Source organism: Panthera uncia, chromosome D1 (genome assembly GCF_023721935.1).
Source record: "Panthera uncia isolate 11264 chromosome D1, Puncia_PCG_1.0, whole genome shotgun sequence".
Lineage (NCBI taxonomy): Eukaryota > Metazoa > Chordata > Mammalia > Carnivora > Felidae > Panthera > Panthera uncia.
The window spans coordinates 90,885,077-90,904,210 of record NC_064808.1 but is presented as its reverse complement, the minus strand read 5'-3'; the positions used below and the strand labels follow the sequence as shown (position 1 = coordinate 90,904,210).

At 41.1% G+C, this 19,134-nt stretch overlaps 2 protein-coding genes across 2 annotated transcripts; both read right to left on the bottom strand.

Moving 5' to 3' along the window:
• Positions 1-1,135: 1,135 nt before the first annotated feature.
• Positions 1,136-2,476, bottom strand: LOC125929609 (olfactory receptor 10S1). The gene is given in 3 exon segments (XM_049640958.1): positions 1,136-1,776; positions 1,779-1,995; positions 1,997-2,476. Coding segments are annotated over 3 exon segments (1,134 nt in total). The 3' UTR covers positions 1,136-1,339.
• A 10,999-nt stretch (positions 2,477-13,475) lies between these two features.
• Positions 13,476-14,426, bottom strand: LOC125928765 (olfactory receptor 10G6). Its single transcript, XM_049639441.1, has one exon. The coding sequence runs from the start codon at positions 14,409-14,411 to the stop codon at positions 13,476-13,478; it is 936 nt and encodes a 311-aa protein (XP_049495398.1). The 5' UTR covers positions 14,412-14,426.
• Between the last annotated feature and the right edge of the window lie 4,708 nt (positions 14,427-19,134).

Sequence of the window (19,134 nt, the reverse complement as noted above, 5' to 3'; positions counted from 1 at the left end):
GCCCTTTTTCAGTCCATAGAGTAGTTCAGGGTCATTCACACCCTTTTTTGAATACAGCACGGCTCCACCCATTCATATGGCAAGCTGCTCTAACTAGAGCCTTGAGTTATTATTTGTCACCTCAAAGTCTAGAAGTACATATATTTTTGTAGTTGCTTCCTCCATGTTCGACAGAGATATCAAAACCCTGCCAGTTCTTCAGAGATACTTTGAACCTTAGCTAGTATAATAAGTTCTCTTTGACATCTTTAGCCTGCTTGGTAAGAAATGGGAACATTTATTTTGCACAGGCACTTAACATAATTATATCATTTACTCATTATAAAAGCCTACAAAGTAGTTATTTTTAACATTACTATTTTTTTTAAACATTTTCAAAATTCATTTTTGAGAGACAGACAGAGAAAGAACACTAGTGAGGTAAGGGCAGAGAGACAGGGAGACACAGAATCCAAAGCAGGCTCCAGGCTCTGAGCTGTCAGCACAGAGCCCAACATGGGGCTCAAACTCACCAGCTGTGAGATCATGACCTGAGCCGAAGCGGGAGGCTTAACCGACTGAGCCACCCATGCACCCCAACATTACTATTAATAGAAGACATTGTGTATTATTAAAAAGTTTGCACAAGATTCTACATCTACTACTGGTGGGATCAGGATTAGAATACTGGTAGGTCTAACTGACTTCAAAATCCACGTTATTTCTACTATTTCATTATACATCCTGAGTGGGAAAATAAAGATGATGACACTTTCTAGGTGACCTTGAGCAAGTCATTTTTCTCTTTGTAATTGTATTTTATTATCTTAAAAATGTGGTTTGTTCTCTTAAGCTAGGTGATACACAGGTACATTTTCATTTCTTATTTGTTGATTACATCTTCATTATCAGTATTCTTTAAACAAATTTTTTTTTCAACGTTTATTATTTTTGAGAGACAGAGGCAGAGCATGAGCAGGGGAGGGGCAGAGAGAGAGGGGGACACAGAATCCAAAGCAGGCTCCAGGCTCTGAGCTGTCAGCACAGAGCCCGATGCAGGACTCGAACCCATGAGCAGTGAGATCATGACCTGAGCTGAAGTCAGATGCTTAACAGATTGAGCCACCCAGGTGCCCCATTATCAGTATTCTTTAATATGTGCTACTAATTTAATCAAATTGTTGCATATGAAATAAAAAAGAATCACTTACTAAAACAAATGAGCATTCCACATACCTCTGAGCCATGGAACCTAGATCTTGGAGGTTAGACATCACCTAAGCAATCTTTCCATGTATAGATGAAGAGTTTGTGACTGAGACATTGATAAATGTCGCTTGGCCAAAGGGAGGGGGAAAGTTCAATGGCTAAGCTGAAACTCAGTGGTGCTGATTTTCACTTGAATGATTTCCCCTCCCCATTTTGCTCCGGGGCTAGTCGTTTTCTTGGCGGGCACATTAAGAGTCACTACGCAGGTCAGGGGGTGGGCTGGGGACTCTCGGCAGCCTCCGCGCAGAAGTCTTTGCAGAGCCCGCTTGACCTCCTCGTTCCGCGGAGTGTAAATGAAAGGGTTGCGCGTGGGGGTGACGATTGTGTAGAAGACAGCAGGGGCCCCAGCCCCTGCCCCCGAGGAGCGAGGCTGCAGATAGATGCATACAGGTGGCATGTAGTTCAGCAGCACCACGGAGAGGTGGGAGGTGCAGGTGGAGAAGGCACGCTGCCGGCCCTGGGCAGGGCGGACCCGCAGCACGGCCGCCGCAATAAACTCGTCCGGTATGATGATGAAAGGAAGACACCTGCCGCCACAAGGCCCATGTTGGCAAGCGTGACGAGCTCACTGATGGTGGTGTCTGCGCAGGCCAGCTTCAGCACGGGGGGCATGTCACAGAAGAAGCGGGCGATGTGGTGAGGACCACAGTAGAGCAGGCGAAAGGTGAGGGCGGTGTGGACGGCAGAGTGCCCAGCACCTATGGCCCAAGTGATCCCAGCCAGCCCTGCACACATCCGTCTGTTCATGTCCCCCTGGGTAGTGTAGGGGTTGGCAGATAGCTAGGCAGCGGTCGTAGGCCGTGAGGGCGTATAGAAAGCACTCAGTGCTGGCCAGGAAATGGAAGCAGTAAAGCTGAACCGCACAGCCCTCAAAGGAGATCACCTTCCCATGCACCGTCAGGAAACCTGCAATGACCTTGGGCACTGTCACTGTGGACAGACAGGCATCCAGGGAGGAGAGATGCCCCAGGAAGTGGTACATAGGGGAGCAGAGGTGAGGCTCAGAGTTCATAGTTATGAGAATGAGGAGATTCCCAGTCAAGGTGATGCTGTAGATGAGGAGGAAGAGAAGGAAGAAGAGGCCAGGATGTTCAGCTGTGTACCTGAGACCCTCCAGGAAGAAGTGGCTCAGCACAGTCTGGTTGGGGACCTCTGTCTCCATGGCCCTCTCCTCACACACGGAGTGGCTACTTATCCCCTTTGTGACACAACTGTCACCAACAGACATAATCAACAACCATTCCTCCTTCCTGAAATGTCATTAGCCCCTGGGCTATGTCAGCTTGGTCTTGCCCCATAAATGAGAGACAGACAGGTTCATTTTGTCCTTTGGACCTGTTCTAGTGTTTTTTTGCTGCTGCATATTTCAGTAGGGGACCCCCAATCTTTTTGAGGCACATAAAGGACTGTAACAATTATTTGGCGAAGTGCATTCCCTAAATAACACCAATATAAATATGGATTTGCAAATCTTACTCTCGTGGACCATATCTTTTTCGCAAATATTCCGGAACTGAGATGCCCTCACTCTCCTCATTTTCTCTGCCATATTGTGGAAGTAGATAAGCAGGATCTTATTGCCGTTGCCATCAGGGAGTTGTATCCCATCTTCTGGGGATACTTGCTCAGAGTTTAGGTGCTGTTACGTCAGATGGGGGCCTACTGGTTCAATCCGTTCCTCACCCAAAGAGAGCTCTTTGAATTATAGGTACCCACAGCCAATTCTCAAGTGTGTGGCAACGAAGCCTTAGAGAATTGGCTGAATAATTATAAGGACAAATTGTTAAGTACATTTCTCGTTATTTCTGTAAGTTGTTTCGGCCTTTTGGGAAATGTTTTCCTGTGACTTTATTGTTGAGTCTGGATTGAAATCTAAGAGTTTCTTCTTTCCATCCTTTAACCTCCTAAACCTAATTAAGTGTTACTTTCTATGAAGATTTTCTTTATTTAAAAAGAAATGTTTTATATTTATTTTTCAGAGTGAGAGAGAGCATGCATGTATGAGTGGGGGAGGGGCAGAGAGAGAGGGGACATAAGATCCAAAGTGAGCTCTGCGCTGACAGCAGTGACCCCCGATGAGGGGCTTGAACTCGCGAACTGTGAGATCATGACCTGAGCTGAAGTCAGACGCTCAACCAGCTGAGCCACTCAGGCACCCCTGATGATTTTTTTCTGAACTCCTGATTTCTATGGTATCTTCAATTCCCATGGATCTAACCCTGCATATGCCTATTTTCTACCTAGATGTTCCCAATGATTTTTTGCCCCATCTCTCTCAGGTCTGGAATGTAGCAAATGGTCTGTATTCAGCTTCTTTGTCAGTCTTCTTACAGCAACACTGTTTAATTTATCTCTCCTCCCCGCTGCGTCAGGCATAAAATATATCTGTCTGATATTCAAAATTATCTATACATTGCTTCCACCAGTATCAGAAAATCTTTATCTCCTGCAATCCCCTGAAGAAACCTCTCTTATCTAGGGATGCTGTTTACCTCATCTTCTCTGCAATTTGCTCTAATCTCTCCCTGATCTCCTCACTGCCTTCCATTTTTGAACATGAATGAAATTCCTTTAATCTCTCACAAATTTACTCTCTGTAGTGAAGTTGGGACATTAATTCCTCTACAAGCCCTTTATGAATATTTTATCTCACACTGATTTATTCATACCTGAAATCCCTAGTGTTCATGGTAATTATGCATAAACACCCAAGCATGTGGTGCCTTGGACTACTTGGATGTTCCACAAGCGTATGTCATGTCTTCCTAAGAGAAACACACCTTCTCCAGTTTCCCATGAGCATTTTGGGGATTAAGCAGTGGAAATGTTAAGGAGCCAACTTTAGTTTGATTTTTATAAACTTAAGTTTAACTCCCTGGTCAGGCAGTTATTAGCTGAGAGAGAGGGATCATGGTACTTAATTTCTCTGTTCTTCCAGTTGTCAAATTAACCATGGGGATATCATTATTATTTTACTTAAATAAATTATTATTTAACAATGGTGATATCATTATTATTTACTTAGATAATTATTATTTTACTTAGAATGCAGTAGGACACATAACATATGACCTATGTTTCTTTATACTCACTAGTTTATTCAATGTAGTAATTTTTCCCATTATGCTCCTAAACACCACCCTCCCCCCCCGCAATTATATAGTTTCTGTTTGAATGAATTCAGTGATGAAGCAATCATTATTTTGCAAGAAAGTCCATTCCAATGTTGGGTAGATCAATATATATATAATGTCCTTTATATCAGTGGTAGATAGGGATCCCTGATATTTCAACCAATTTAGTTGTGATTTTCTCTCTCCATATTCATTGAAATGGATATGATTAAAAAAAAAGATAAGAGGTAACAAGTGTTACTGAATGTAGAGAAACTAAAACTTGTATATATTGCTAGTGAAAATGCAAAATGGTATAGCCACTTTGGAAAACAGCTTGGCAGTTTCTTAAAAAGTTAAACATGACCCTAGGACCCAGCAATTGCACTACTAATTATTTATCTAAGGGATACAGGTGTGCTGTTTCGAAGGGACATATGCACCTCAATGTTTATAGCAGCACTATCGACAAGTGTGGAAAGAGCCCAAATGTCCATCGATGGATGAATAGATAAAGAAGATGTGATATATGTATACAATGGAGTACTACTCGGCAAAAAAAAAGAAAGAAATCTTGCCATTTGCAACTATGTGGATGGAACTGGAGGGTATTACACTAAGCAAAATTAGCCAGTCAGAGAAAAACAAATATCATATGACTTCACTCATATGAGGACTTTAAGAGACAAAACAGGTGAACATAAGGGAAGGGAAACAAAAATAATATAAAAACAGGGAGGGGGACAAAACATGAGACTCTTAAATATGGAGAACAAACAGAGGGGTTACTGGAGGGGTTGTGGGAAGGGGGGGATGGGCTAAATGGGTAAGGGACATTAAGGAATCTACTCCTGAAATCACTGTTGCACTATATGCTAACTAATTTGGATGTAAATTTAAAAAAAAATTAAAAAAAAAGTTAAACATGAATTTACCTAATGATCTAGCATTTCCATTTTTAGGAATCTACAGAAGAGAGAGGACTTATGTCCAAATAACCTTGAATGTTTATGGAATTACTCGTAATAGCCAAAGCCTGGAAACAATCATGTTTATTGTTCATTGTTGAATGGATTTAAGAAAAAAGAGTATAGTCATGCAATGAACTATCACTTAGCAACAAAAAGGAACAAAGTACTAATGCACAAAAATGGATAGAAATAAAAAACAGTGTGCTAAGTGAGAGAAGCCAGACACAAAGGTCACATATTGTATGCTTCCATTCTGATGAAATGTCCCGTAAAGACAAGTCTATAAAGAGAGAAAGAAGATTAGTGGTTGTCTAGGACCGGGCTGAGACAGGGAATGACCACAAATGGTCGGACAGATTTTTCTGAAGTGATGGAAATGCTCTAAAATTGGATTGTGATAATAGTTGTACCACTTTGTAAATTTAATAATCACCATTGAGTTGTATATTTAGCCAGGTTAATTGAATGGTTGCAATGTACATTTTAATGAGCTGTTAAAAAGAAAGAAACCTAAAGAAGGAAAATGTGCTGATTGACACAAAACATGACTTAAATGGAAAGAAAGATACTGTTTGCTCAATATGAGTATAAAAAATATTTAAATTCCTTCTAAAATTTAAAAGAGTTTATTTTGAAATATTACATTTACAGGAAAGTTAAAAAATGAATAAGTCACAGAAATAAAAGGCATAGCATAGAGAATATAGTCAACGGTGCTGTAATGGTGTTGTATGGTGACAGATGGTAGCCAGACTTGGGAGCACAGCATAATGGATAAACTTATCGAATCACTATGTTGTACACCTGAAACTAATGTAATGTTATGTATAAACTATACTCAAATAAAAACTAGAATAAAGTTAACATATGCTTTGAGCCACCTTCTCCTAATGTTAACAATTTATAAGCTGTAGTAAAATTATAAAAGTCAGGAAATTGACAGTATCATACTATAAACTCAACTACAGACTATATTAAAATGGCACCGGTGTTTCATCAATTTCCTTTTCCTACTCAGGATCCAGCACAGGATCTTAGTCTTCTCCAACCTGTGTTAGTCCTTATTCTTTTTTTTTTTTTTAAGTTTAGTTATTTATTTTCAGAGAGAGAGAGAGGGAGAAAGAGAATCCCAAGCAGGTTCCATGCAGTTAAGTGCAGAGCCCCACATGGGGCTCGATTCCATGAACCCTGAGATCATGACCTGAGCTGAAATCAAGAATTGGATGTTTAACTGCCATCAAGATGCCCCAGTCCTTATTCTTTCATTGTGGTTTTTGACCTTTACTCTTTGGGTGAGTAATGGTCAATTATTTCATACAATGTCTCTCAATTTGGGTAGGGATGATGCTTTCTCCTGAGTAGGTAGAGCTTATGCATTTTTAACAATAATACCACAGAAACGATGTTCTATCCTTTTCCGGGCATCATTTCAGAGTTATACATGGTGCCACTATATCTTGTTATTGGTTATGTTAACTGTCTTGTGGAGGAGATACTTTTACACTATGCTTAAATTCTGTATCTCGTCAAACTGTCACTCACTGATTTTAGCATACATTTGTGTATTTTGCCTGAAAATATTATTACTCTGTTGTTTGCCTATGGTGATTTTTTTTCAGTATTTATATATTTTTGAGAGACAGAGAGACAGAGCACGAGTGGGGTAGGGGCAGAGAGAGAGGAAGACGCAGAATCCGAAGCAAGCTCCAGGCTCTGAGCTGTCAGCACAGAGTCCGACGCGGGGCTCAACTCATGAGCTGTGAGATCATGTCCTGAGCCAAAGTCAGAAGCTTAACTGCTGAGCCACCCGGGGACCCTGCCTAATGGTGATTTTTAAAAAAATTTCCCTCGATCTTCTACATTATTAATTGGAATTTCTGTAAGGAAGAGCTGTTTCTTCTTTCCCATTATTTATTTATTCAATTATTTACATCAGTATACATCATATACATCATATATCATGGATATATTTTTTTTATTGTGAGATTAAATATAATCCAATATGATAACTATTTATTTTGTTATTCAAATTATGCTAGCTTTGGCCATTTGGAGCTCCTTCAATGTGTCACATTGTCTTATTGACAGGTTCCATCTATTTCATATACTTCCTCATTTCCTGGCACAACAAGATGTTTCAAGCTCCTCTTGTATTAAGAAAGAAAGAAAGAAAGAAAGAAAGAAAGAAAGAAAGAAAGAAAGAAGAAATATTGGCAAAAATGGTAGACAAATTGGAACATGCTGGTGGGAATGCAAAGTGGTACAGCCATTATGGAAAACAGTTTGGAATTTCTTCAAAAATTGTACCTGGGTTATCATATGACACAATAATTCCACTCCTATTTATACACATGAGAGAATTGAAGACATGTTCTCATGAGAACGTATATACAAATATACTATTCATAATAGCTGAAATATAGACACAATTCAAATGTCCAACTGGGGCACGGATAAAGAAAACATGATATATGCATATTATGCAATACTTTCCAGCTATAGAAAAGAATTAAGTACTGATATGCTACACATGTGAATAGTGAGTATGATTAAAATAATGAACTTCAAAAAAGAGCATGACTGTGAATATCATGTGACTGTAAATAAACCTCAAAAGCATGCTAAATGAAAGAAGTCAAACACAAAAGATCACATATATGATTACCTACATGCGTGTGAAATGGACAGAGGCAGAAAGTAGATTAGTGCATACCCGAGGCTCCGGGTGGGGACAGGGACTCACTGCAAATAGGCATAAAGTGATAGAAATGCTATAAAATTAGAATATGCACACCTTGTGTAAACTTAAAAAAATGGAACTGTATGCTTTAAATGAGTAAATTTTCCTTCAATAAATCTGGTTTTAAAAAAGCCAAACACAACTTGAAATCCTCTGTATGAGGTGGTATCCCGTGTAACCAAGGGATTGTGGGTGATGGTCTCAAGGCACTAAGATACAGTGAAAGAAGTAAATGAATATGGGTTCTTTTTAAAAAAAATTTATTCATTTATTTTTTGAGAGAGAGAGAGAGAGAGAACAAGCAGGGGAGGGCCAGAGAAAGAAGAGAGAGAGAGAATCTCAAGCAGGCTCTGAGCTGTCAGCACAGAGCCCGACACGGGGCTCAAACCCACAAACCGTGAGATCATGACCTGAGCCAAAGTCAGACGCTTAACTGACTGAGCCACCCAGGCGCCCCAGTATGGGCTCTGGAAAGAGGTGGACTTCTATTCCAATCCAGGCTCCATGAAAGTGGAGTCCCTTGAAATTTCTGAGCCTTACTTTCCTCACATATGTAAGTGGATAAAAAAATACTTAAGCCATAAGGTTTTGCGAGGATTCCAGGTGTGCTATAGGAACTGCTGAATCATCTGCTCGCTAACTGGTCACTTTTTATAATTCCACGTCTAATATTCTACGACTTCGCGCCCATCTTTGAAGTAGCTCCACCATACATCTTTGTATTTTCTCTGCAATCACTATAGTTAATAACCTAGACATTCACAGTTGATACATTTTGATTGCTGTTAATTGGTCACGCTAATGTCTGCCACACCTCTCAATTTTTCCATATGATGCTTTCGCATTGACCGTTCTTCATTCTCCACTTAGCAAATAGAGATTCCACCATCTGAGGCACAATCAAAACTTTTCGAGGCAGGTTGGTTTCCTCTCTGTTATCTGAACACTCTCCTTCTGTGTAAATAGCCAATTCCTCTTAGTAGTGCTTGATGCTTCATTGGGTTATATGCATATCTCCTGAAGGGCCTAGATATGTCTTTTATATTTTAGATACTCAATAAAAATAGGTGGGCGAAGACTAACAGATGCTGTCCCTACAGCAGTGATACAAGAAGAGATTCAGAGGGGAGAGGTGAGTTCTGGAACCCACAGTTGTTAGGACAAGAGATTCTCAAAGGGATACTGGATGTGCTACTCAGGAGGAAGTGATTTACCTGTTTGTAGTTGGACCATTTGTCCCCATGACCATCTTTTCACTTAGAGTAGCTGAATAGTGCCCCTTTTTTTTACTTACCTGAGTCCAATCTTTACATTTTAATGGTTTCTTTTTCTACGTGGTCACCTCCAAGTGCGATTTGCCTCATGGAACATTTAAAGACATAGAAGATTACTCTGCAGGTCCTCAAAAGTCACTGACTTTTATCATTGCCTACTTCCTTTCTCAATGAATCTCTCAGTAGAGAGATTGCTCACTGCATTAGGCACATGGGGTATACGTAATGTCCTATCCGAGTAAATATGTTATCTCCAAGAGAGCCTGGAAAATCCCACTGAAGGTCTTGCAAAGCTTGATTTCTCCCAGACTTTTCCTATCCTGCTTTTTAAAGGGTTTTTAGAGCTGCAGATGTTGATGGGCAAGGCCTTATTTCTAGGGGGTGTGGAAAAGTTTATCAAACCTGTATAAACTATTGCGTGGAGTCCCTATTTCATTACATTGGTAGGAACACAGTAGTCCCATCCTCCACACATCCAGAGCGAGCTTTTTGTAGTCCGAGCTTTATAGATTCTTCCAAAGCTTTGGATTGTGTATTCACTGAATAGTCAGAAAGGGATATTCCTGTGGTTTACGGCATGATCTTCCACAGATTTTGTCTCCTTGAATTTTTAGGAAATGTCTTCAGCGCACACCCTTTCCAATCTTTTCAATGGATCAAGTTCAACACCAAAGTTCTGTTTGAATTTTTCTTTTTCATTTCAATCCAACTAGACTTCGGTTCTGAGATGCAGCTCCATTTGTATCTGCTTCTTTTTTTAAATTAAAAGAATTTTTTTCAAATGTTTATTTTTGAGAAAGAGAGAGAGAGACAGAGTGTGAGCAGGGGAAGGGCAGAGAGAGAGAGAGAGAGAGAGAGAGGGAGACCGAATCTGAAGCAGGCTCCAGGCTCTGAGCTGTCAGCACAGAGTCCAATGTGGGACTCGAATCCACAAACCATGAGATCATGACCTGAACTGAAGTTGGATGCTTCACCCACTAAGTCACCCAGGCGCCCCCCCCCCATATCTGCATCTTAATTTTTATAACCGTTACCATTATTCTCTTATTTCATCACAGTTGGATGATTAGAAAAATAGCCTCCTATAAGGTTTCCTCAGTTCTCATCTCTCTCCTTTAATGATTCACTCCATCCTGCACATCACTGCCTGATTCAATCCCCACTGGGTTATCTCAAACGGCCCCCCTCCCAGAAATGCTAACCACCCAACCTCACACGCTTCCTTACTATGCTGCATAACATTTTCACTTAATAATTCAAGACTATCTAAAACCTGACTACTTGTTATCTATTTATTCTTCTTTCCTACACCCTTCCTCTATTCAGTACGTTTCTCTATTCAAGGATTTTCTCACCCTCTCTTAAATTTACCATAACTTCCTCCCATTCTTCTCACTCTGCTCTATTTTGCCTTGAAGAAATCAACCCTCATTTTTTTTTTTTAAAGTAGGCTCAACACCCAGCATGGAGCCCAACATGGGGCTTGAACTCACAACGCTGAGATCAAGATCTGGGTGGAGATCAAGAGTCAGATGCTTCACTGACTGAGCCACGTAGGTGCCTCTCAATCTTCATTTTTTATCTACTAATGTCTTCATTAGCTTCATAAAGCTTCTTAGACGCTGTTGTGCATATGAGAATCTTCGGATACAAGTCTTAAGTCGGCAGGTCTGGAGGAGGGCCTGGGGTTCCGCCTTTCTGAACAGCTCCCTGTGATGCCCATGCTGCTATTTCATAGGTTGCACTTTGAGACCCAAGAATCTAAGCCACTATTTGAAATTAAGATCAAGCTTTTCTCCTCTAGGAGGTCTTTCTACTCTAAGAGTGTTTTAGCTCCTCTGGAAATCCAGTGGTATTTACAGTGTATTCTGTTAGGTGTCCCATTCCCAAACTGTCAAATGTACTACGTCATTCTTCTCCGTGTGTGTATCATACCCCCAGGAAGAAGGACTGTGCTACCTATGTTTGTGCTTTCCAGAAGCATCTTTGAAAGAGCACAGAGAAAAGGGCATGAACTTTGGAGTCAGATGGACTTGGGCTGATATCTTATCATCATCACTTATTGGCAGGAAGGCTCAACTCCTCATCTCATGCTCAGTATGTCAACTCCGCATTAAAAAATGTTTTTGTTTTTTTTTTAAAGTAAGCTTCACACCTGGTGCGGAGCCCAATGCGGGGCTTGAACTCATGACCCTGAGATCAAGACCTGAGCTGACATCAAGAGTCAGAAGCTTAATCGACTGAGCCACCCAGGCGCCCTGCAACTCCACATTTTTAAAATGGAAATAACGATACATGATGAGTGATCTGTTAACAGTGGCCATTAACCCTGGGACATGGGACAGAGTACAACATCCTCACTTTTTCTCAACTAGTTACCCAACCCACCAATTTCCCCATGACTCTTTCAGTGTGACAATACTACTGTTTTGCAGAAAAGACTATTACACTATTGGACAGTTCATCTATATTAGAATATTCTTTACATGCAGTTTAAATAATGATATCTAACTTCTATCACTTAGTTCTATCCTGGCCCTTGGAATATAATGGAATTGTCAAACTAGGCAACAAGTGCAAATAGAAAACAAACTTTTGATAAAATTGTCCATACTATATTTTATCACTTCTGGCACGTAAGTGATGGATGAAAAAATCTGGCTACTGGCTATCGATCTTTGATATTTTTCTGTGACTCCTCTTTTCCTATTTCTCTCTTAAGAAGTTTGCCTGCACACGCCAATTTTAAGAAAATTTCATGGAAGCAGTGGGAATAGAACAATTATAGAGCTTTCGAATATTAAAATAAAAGGTAGCTTAGAGATCGTCTTGCTTAACTTTATTTTACAGGTAAAGAAAATGAGTCCTAGAGAGGTTAAGTGAAGGAGAGGTAAATTGAAATGTTCTCTAAGAATTCAGAAATAAGGATAATCAGATTTTTTGCTGAATACTAAAGTTTAAAAAATAACACATAAGTAATCTGAGCAGATATATAAAAACATTAACTTAGAATGACTATTAGGTCATGACAGCAAAACATATAAATCAAGACATTTATAATAACATAATATATGATACACTATGATATACAGCATACAAATAACCTGTAAAATATAGGTTTGTAAAATATAGGTGCATTTGTATATGCACCTAAATAAATATAATAAATAAATGCACCTAAATAAATATAATAGCTGGAAATAATCTAAATATGAATAGAAAAGATGGGAGAGTAGCCTTACTGGGTATTTAAAAGTATTTTTTTAATGCAGCTATTCAAAAAATTTGTGCTAACAGACATATATTAATGGAACCTATATTTTATATATGTGTATATATATAAGATATATATATATAGATATATAAGATATATATACACATATATATAAGATATATATATACACATATATAGTGTGTATATAGATATATGTATATCATATACATATATATATATGATATTCTGAAATAAGATCAAGTACATGTAAGAATTTAATATATTTAAAAGGTAGAGGGGGCGCCTGGGTGGCTCAGTTGGTTACGTGTCTGACTTCGGCTCAGGTCATGATCTCGTGGTCTGTGAGTTCGAGCCCCGTGTTGGGCTCTGTGCTGTCATAACAGCCCAGAGCCCCACGTGGGGATTGAACCCATGAACTGTGTGGTCATGACCTGGGCCAAAGGTGGAAGCTTAACTGACTAAACCACCCAGGTGCCCCCTTAGTTACTATTTTTAACATTGGAGAAACTTGAATTCAAGTTTTGCATGAAGGTTATTTGTAATATGTAAAAAGCAATATGGGTATCAGCTCAAGGCTTAGAAGCAATAACATGTAGGTTGATGCCACAGAGAAACAGGCTTTTCATGTGGATATTTTACTTATCTTGGATCTTCTCCACAAGCTGCCATCCTTGCTGAGTTGTTTTGCCTGATCTCCATTGGAATTGAAAGAAGAAATATGGAAAAATCATGTCTGAAAGCAGGAAACTTTCTCGAGTTTCCACCTCTGCACCTAGGAGTTTCTACTCTCTGCATGGATCCTTCTTTCCTCTCTGTCTTAAAAACTCCCCGGTTACGGATGTCCCATCTGGTGCCCTAAATTCTAGTGTCTTCTGCATGTCTGCAATGCCTGAGTCAGTGAGGCAGCACATCCTTGCGACCTCCCAGCCTCCACAATGCTGCCTTCATCTCTTTGTTGCGGAGCGTGTAGACGATGGGGTTAAGCAAGGGGGTGATGACAGTGTAGAAGACGGCGACCACTCCATCCAGGGGTTCCTGAGAGCCAGGGCGAAGGTAAATGAAGGTGCAGGGCACATAGTAAACAATGACAACAGTGAGGTGGGCAGCACAGGTGGAGAAGGCGTTGCGGCGTCCATCAGTGGACTGGATTTGCAAGATGGCAACCACTATATACCCATAGGAAGTGAGGATGAGCATGAAGCAGGTGAGGGCCAAGAACCCAATGTCCACAAAGGTGACCAGCTCATTGATGGTGATGTCAGCACAGGCTAGACGCAGCATGGCGGGAATGTCACAGAAGAAGTAGTCTACCTGGTTTGGGCCACAGAAGGGCAGCCGGAATATGAAGCTTGTTTGGAAAAGTGAGTGGAGGGTACCTCCCAGCCAGGTGCCCAAAGCCAGGTAATTACAGACGTTCCGGGTCATGATGGTGGCATAATGTAAAGGCTTACAGATGGCCAAGAAGCGATCATAAGCCATGAGCGTGTAAAGGAAGCATTCAGTACAGCCCAGGAAATGGAAAGAAAAGAGTTGGATTACACAGCCTCCAAAGGAGATGACCCTGCTATCCAAGACAAAGCCAGCTAGCATCTTGGGGACAATGGCAGAGGAAACGGTCACGTCCAAGAAGGAGAGATGACACAGGAACCAGTACATGGGGCGGTGGAGCCGGGTGTCCACCAAGATGGTGAAGATGATGAGCCCATTGCCAGAGACAGTGAGGGCATAGATGACCAGGAAAGCCAGGAAGAGCGGCACCCCCAGCTGCGGTGGGTGGTGCAGGCCCACCAAAATGAAGTGAGACACAGAAGTCTGGTTTCCACTGTGCATTTCCTTGCTGTTCACATCTGCTAGAAGAAGTAGCAGAAAGGAGAGCTCAAGGCCCTTTAGATTCTCTAGGCATGGAACACATATCCTGTGCTGTTGCCAAACACGGACAGAGAAGGGTCTCAGAAAGACATCTCAGAAAGAGAGATTATGCCCTAGCTCTTGTTCTCAATCATTCTGTAATCCTACCCCCAACCACCCCTCACGCCCACCTACCTGCCCAACCCTTGATTTTGGGATTCTGCTGGGTTCCATGGAGTAACTGTTTTGTCCAAGTTTAAAACCTATGTAACAGATTATCTGTATGTAATTCGGGAGAGTGAAGGAAGGAAAGACCATACACAGAGCCTTTTATGCAAGGAAGTAGTACAGTCACATAAACCCTAAATCGATTCATGAAGAAATGGCTATTCCATGGTGTTCCTAACTTTGATCTCTGCTCTGTATACCAGAGAGGTAAGTAACAGCTTATTTATTTATTTATGTATTTAATTTTATTTTTTAATGTTTATTTATTTTTGAGAGAGAGAGAGACAGCATGAGTGGGGGAGGAACAGAGAGAGAGGGAGACACAGAATCCCAAACAGGCTTCAGACTCCAGGCTCTGAGCTGTCAGCACAAAGCCCGACTCGGGGCTAGAACTCACAAACCGTGAGATCATGACCTGAGCCGAAGCCGGACGCTCAACTGGCTGAGCCACCCAGGCGCCCCACAGCTTATTTATTTTTTAACAACAGCTCCTAATGTAGGTGTGTGCAATAAAAATCAGCATAGATTTTTAAACATGCATTGTATGGGCTACACATCGAATGGCATGGGAGCTATAAATAACTATGTTCATAAACTGTACCTCAAAAATACACATGCCATTTAAAAATCTTTCAGGATAGTGAAGAAATACAAAATCTCAACCAAAGGGGACCTGTTGTCATCTCTTCTCTCTGCTTCTGGATAAGTGCAGCCCATCTGTCAATCCACCCATCCATGCATCCGTCTATCTGTTCATTCACTAAGGAAGCATGCGTTATATCCTAAGAGCATGGCCTCAGAGGTCAGACCAGAATTAAAAATCCTAGCTCTTCCATTTATACTCATTGGCAAACTTGGAAAACCATTTCCCCTTTCCTTGCCTAATTGTATAAGTGGGGACAATCATAGTGTCCACTTCGAATCATTGTAAGGATTAAATAAATTCACATAATCCACAGCAGCACTCAGTCAACATTAGTTATTATTTTCCATCCACTATGTGGTGTGGTTCTCCTTATGAGGCAAATTCAGTCATTGCATTTGTGCCTCAGGTCTGAAGTGAATCTATATAGTTTCCTGTAAGTTGTCCCACAGCACATCTAAGTCCCCAAATTTGAAGCAACAACATAAAGAGCCTTTTGTCCCAGGACTACAGGTGACTGGCATCAGCCACGTGAAAGGGAGAAACCAGGGACATGGCCAGAGCTCTTCCAGACACTGAGGGCCCATGTGAGGAGATCTTTCCTAATGTCACCTTCCTTCCACCCAGTTTTGCTTTTATGGTCCGTTTACCAAGTGGAGTCAAGCATCCAAAATGGCGTGTCACCTTCCTGAGGACGCAGGGTCCTCCCAGAATCACTCAGAAGGCTTCAGGGATGTGGCATGAAATTTGATTTCTAGTTGGACCTTCTGCAGGGCAAAAGACGAAACACTGCCATCTGGCTCTTCCTTTCTCCTTCTACACCATGAATCTGTAAACTTATCCCTTCCAATATTCTTCAGTGCCACAAAGACTACTCTTATCAGTGAAAACAAGCTTTCTGGGGACTAAACAATTTCCTGGTCATGAGACTTTCCTTGTTAAACCTAGGAGAGTTCAGGGCAAACTGAGACAGGTGGTCACCCCAAGGAAGGGTCTAAACCACATAGAAACTGGATAATCGCTCACCATAGAAGTACAGAATCTATTCTGAAAGAATTTTGGAGAAAATTCGGAGAGATTTCCTAGATGCTTTCTTGATTACCAACCTTTATTAGCACCACAGTAGCCAAGGGGAAAGTGCAAAATTACTGGCATGGCCTCTAGAACAAGGAATTTTATTTTTTTATTAAATTATTTTCTTTAACATCTATTCGTTTTTGAGACAGAAACGGAGCGTGAGTGGGGGAGGAGCAGAGAGAGAGGGAGACACAGAATCTGAAGCAGGCTCCAGGCTTCAAGCTGTCAGCACAGAGCCCGACACAGGGCTCGAACCCACCAACCGTGGTATCATGATCTGAGCCGAAGTCGGATGCTCAACCGACTGAGCCACCCAGGCGCCCCTAGAACAAGGAATTTTATAATATGTGTTTACTCATCTCCTTCCTTAGCCTCCTCTCTCTGTGCTCCATCCCACAAATGTGTGCTGTCCCCAGATATTCTTTCCTATTTCTTTATACATCAGTCCCTTTACTCTAGAATGACCTTGTTCTTCTGATGCCTGAAAAATTTCCACTAATCTTTCAAGATCCCATTCATTGGTGATCCACTGAGTAAAGCCTTTTCTCAATTTCTCCCAAATGGTCACACGTTCTTTGTAGCTTCCACAGTCCTTCATGTGTCTATAGGCTGCAGTTTACCCTTCTGAGTACCTGATTTCCGCCATTAGACTGCGAGCTCCAAATGGGCTCAGTCTCATTTGTTTTTCTTCCCATGTTTGTGGCATATCTAGCACTGGAAGACTCTTAAATCTTTTTTTTTTTATGAAATTTATTGTCAAATTGCTTTCCATACAACACCCAGTGCACCTCCCAACAGGTGCCCTCCTCAATGCTTAAATCTTATTGAATAAATGCATTGCCTTCTGTCTGGATGTTCCTGTTAGCTCGGCACTGAATCCAGGATAATATCAGTTAGGTGTTAAATCTAGCTCCTGAAATCATAAGAATTCCATTACTGAGACTGTCACTACTTATGAGTTACAGTGTTTTGAACAAGTCTTTTAATATCTTAGTTTCAGTGTCTCCTTTGGGGACAGAGAGAGAGAGAGAGAGAGAGAGAGAGAGAGAGATTGAGAGCTGGCTTAGATTCCCATCCCAAACGAGGAATTACAATCTCTCCTGCATCCATATCAACTCACCTTTCAAATTTAGTTTTTAAATTTGGTTCTTACACGGAGAAGATCAACTTTCCTGCTAGCTTCAATCCTCTTTTGTACTCTACTTTTTTTTATTGTCTCCCTGCTTCCCTGCCATCTCTATCCTCTTTCATTTTTATAGTTTCTTGTTCTCTCTACACAGAAATAATTTCTCCCCTGGGAAAACAAAAAAATGCCCGCCTTTACCTATTAGAAACGAAAACTGCCACCGTTACGTGGTGTAGACTATTTAGTCAGGATCACATGATATTATCAATATATGATATTTTCATCTATGTGATGGGGAAAAAAAGTAGTCTCCATAAGCGGTCTTGGGGAAAAGGACATTAGAACCCATATACTAGCTTTCTCTGGCCATTTCAAACCCTGTATGAGCTGAACTAGGCTTAAGGTAGACCCTGAAGCTCATCTGGGTCAGAAAACTCTGAGAGGTGAACTGGTCTTTGGTGAGTAGAGTGTGAAGGTCCTTCCCTCCCCACCATGTATGTGTAAAGCACATGCCGTTAGGAGATCTTGGCTGTCTTCTGTTTTCCCAAAACCTCTCACATACTTTTAATAAATATGTATGTCAGAAGAATTTCCATTACTACACCTCTGCCTCCCTTCTGGAGTCTTCTCTTCTGAAGGCCACCACCTGGCTGTGAATCTGCTATGAGGTCATGGTCTGTCGCTTGCTTCAGCTTCTTGCTCTTTGCTGTTTCCTGTGGAAGCACCTTTTTGAGCTGGACAGATTCCCTGGGCTCCTCTGACATGCCCCTACTTGGTTTTGTCACTGTGTTTTTTTTTCTGTGCAGTTCTCTGGGCTCATCCCTCCTCTGCGTAGCCTTTTTGAAAGTGTTGGCAGCGATGTCCCCGGGCTTTGATCTCTGGAGTCTCAACTTTCTGTCAAGCAGCTTCTTCCTTCCTTCCTGTAGTCCCCATGGGGTAGAGGTTGGGCTGACATCACTTCTGCTTCACCCTTCAGGGGCAATTAACTTGCATGAAAACAAGTTGCAGTGGGCTTTGTTAACAGCAAAATGTTTGCTAAGTCTATTCCAGGAAGTTGACCTAGTTGCTAGTAGTGTCTCTGTAGCTTGGGATTCTGCTACGAGCACACACTTGATTAGGAGTCAGGAAGGATCACTCCTTCTATTTCTCACCTGTAAATTGGAGATAATGTTGCCTTATCTGTTTATCCCATAAAGATGTGGGGATGGAATCTGAAAGAACTTTAAAGCCAAAGATGCTACATGAATGCCATATGTTAATTACTTACAAGTGCCCTTTGAATTTCACTCAGATTGAAAAAGTACATCTCTAGGAGAGGCAACACTGTTTCAGGCAGAAATGTCTTGATCACCCAATATGCAAATAAGCTAGATGGAGTATAAAATTTTGGCAATCCCTTAAAAGTCAAACACACTTAGATTAGACCAGGAAGGACTTTTAGAGAAATGATCTAGAGCACACCCCCGTATACACTTAAAAAAAACTGAATTCTAAAGAGAATAAGGACTCTTTCCAAGGTGAGATTGTACTGTGTAGGTAGTAGATAAAAATCCCCTACAAGTCTAGGTAGATCTATGACAAAGAATCCCCCATGTATGAGAATAGAGGAGCTTTAGTTCTGGAATACTGCT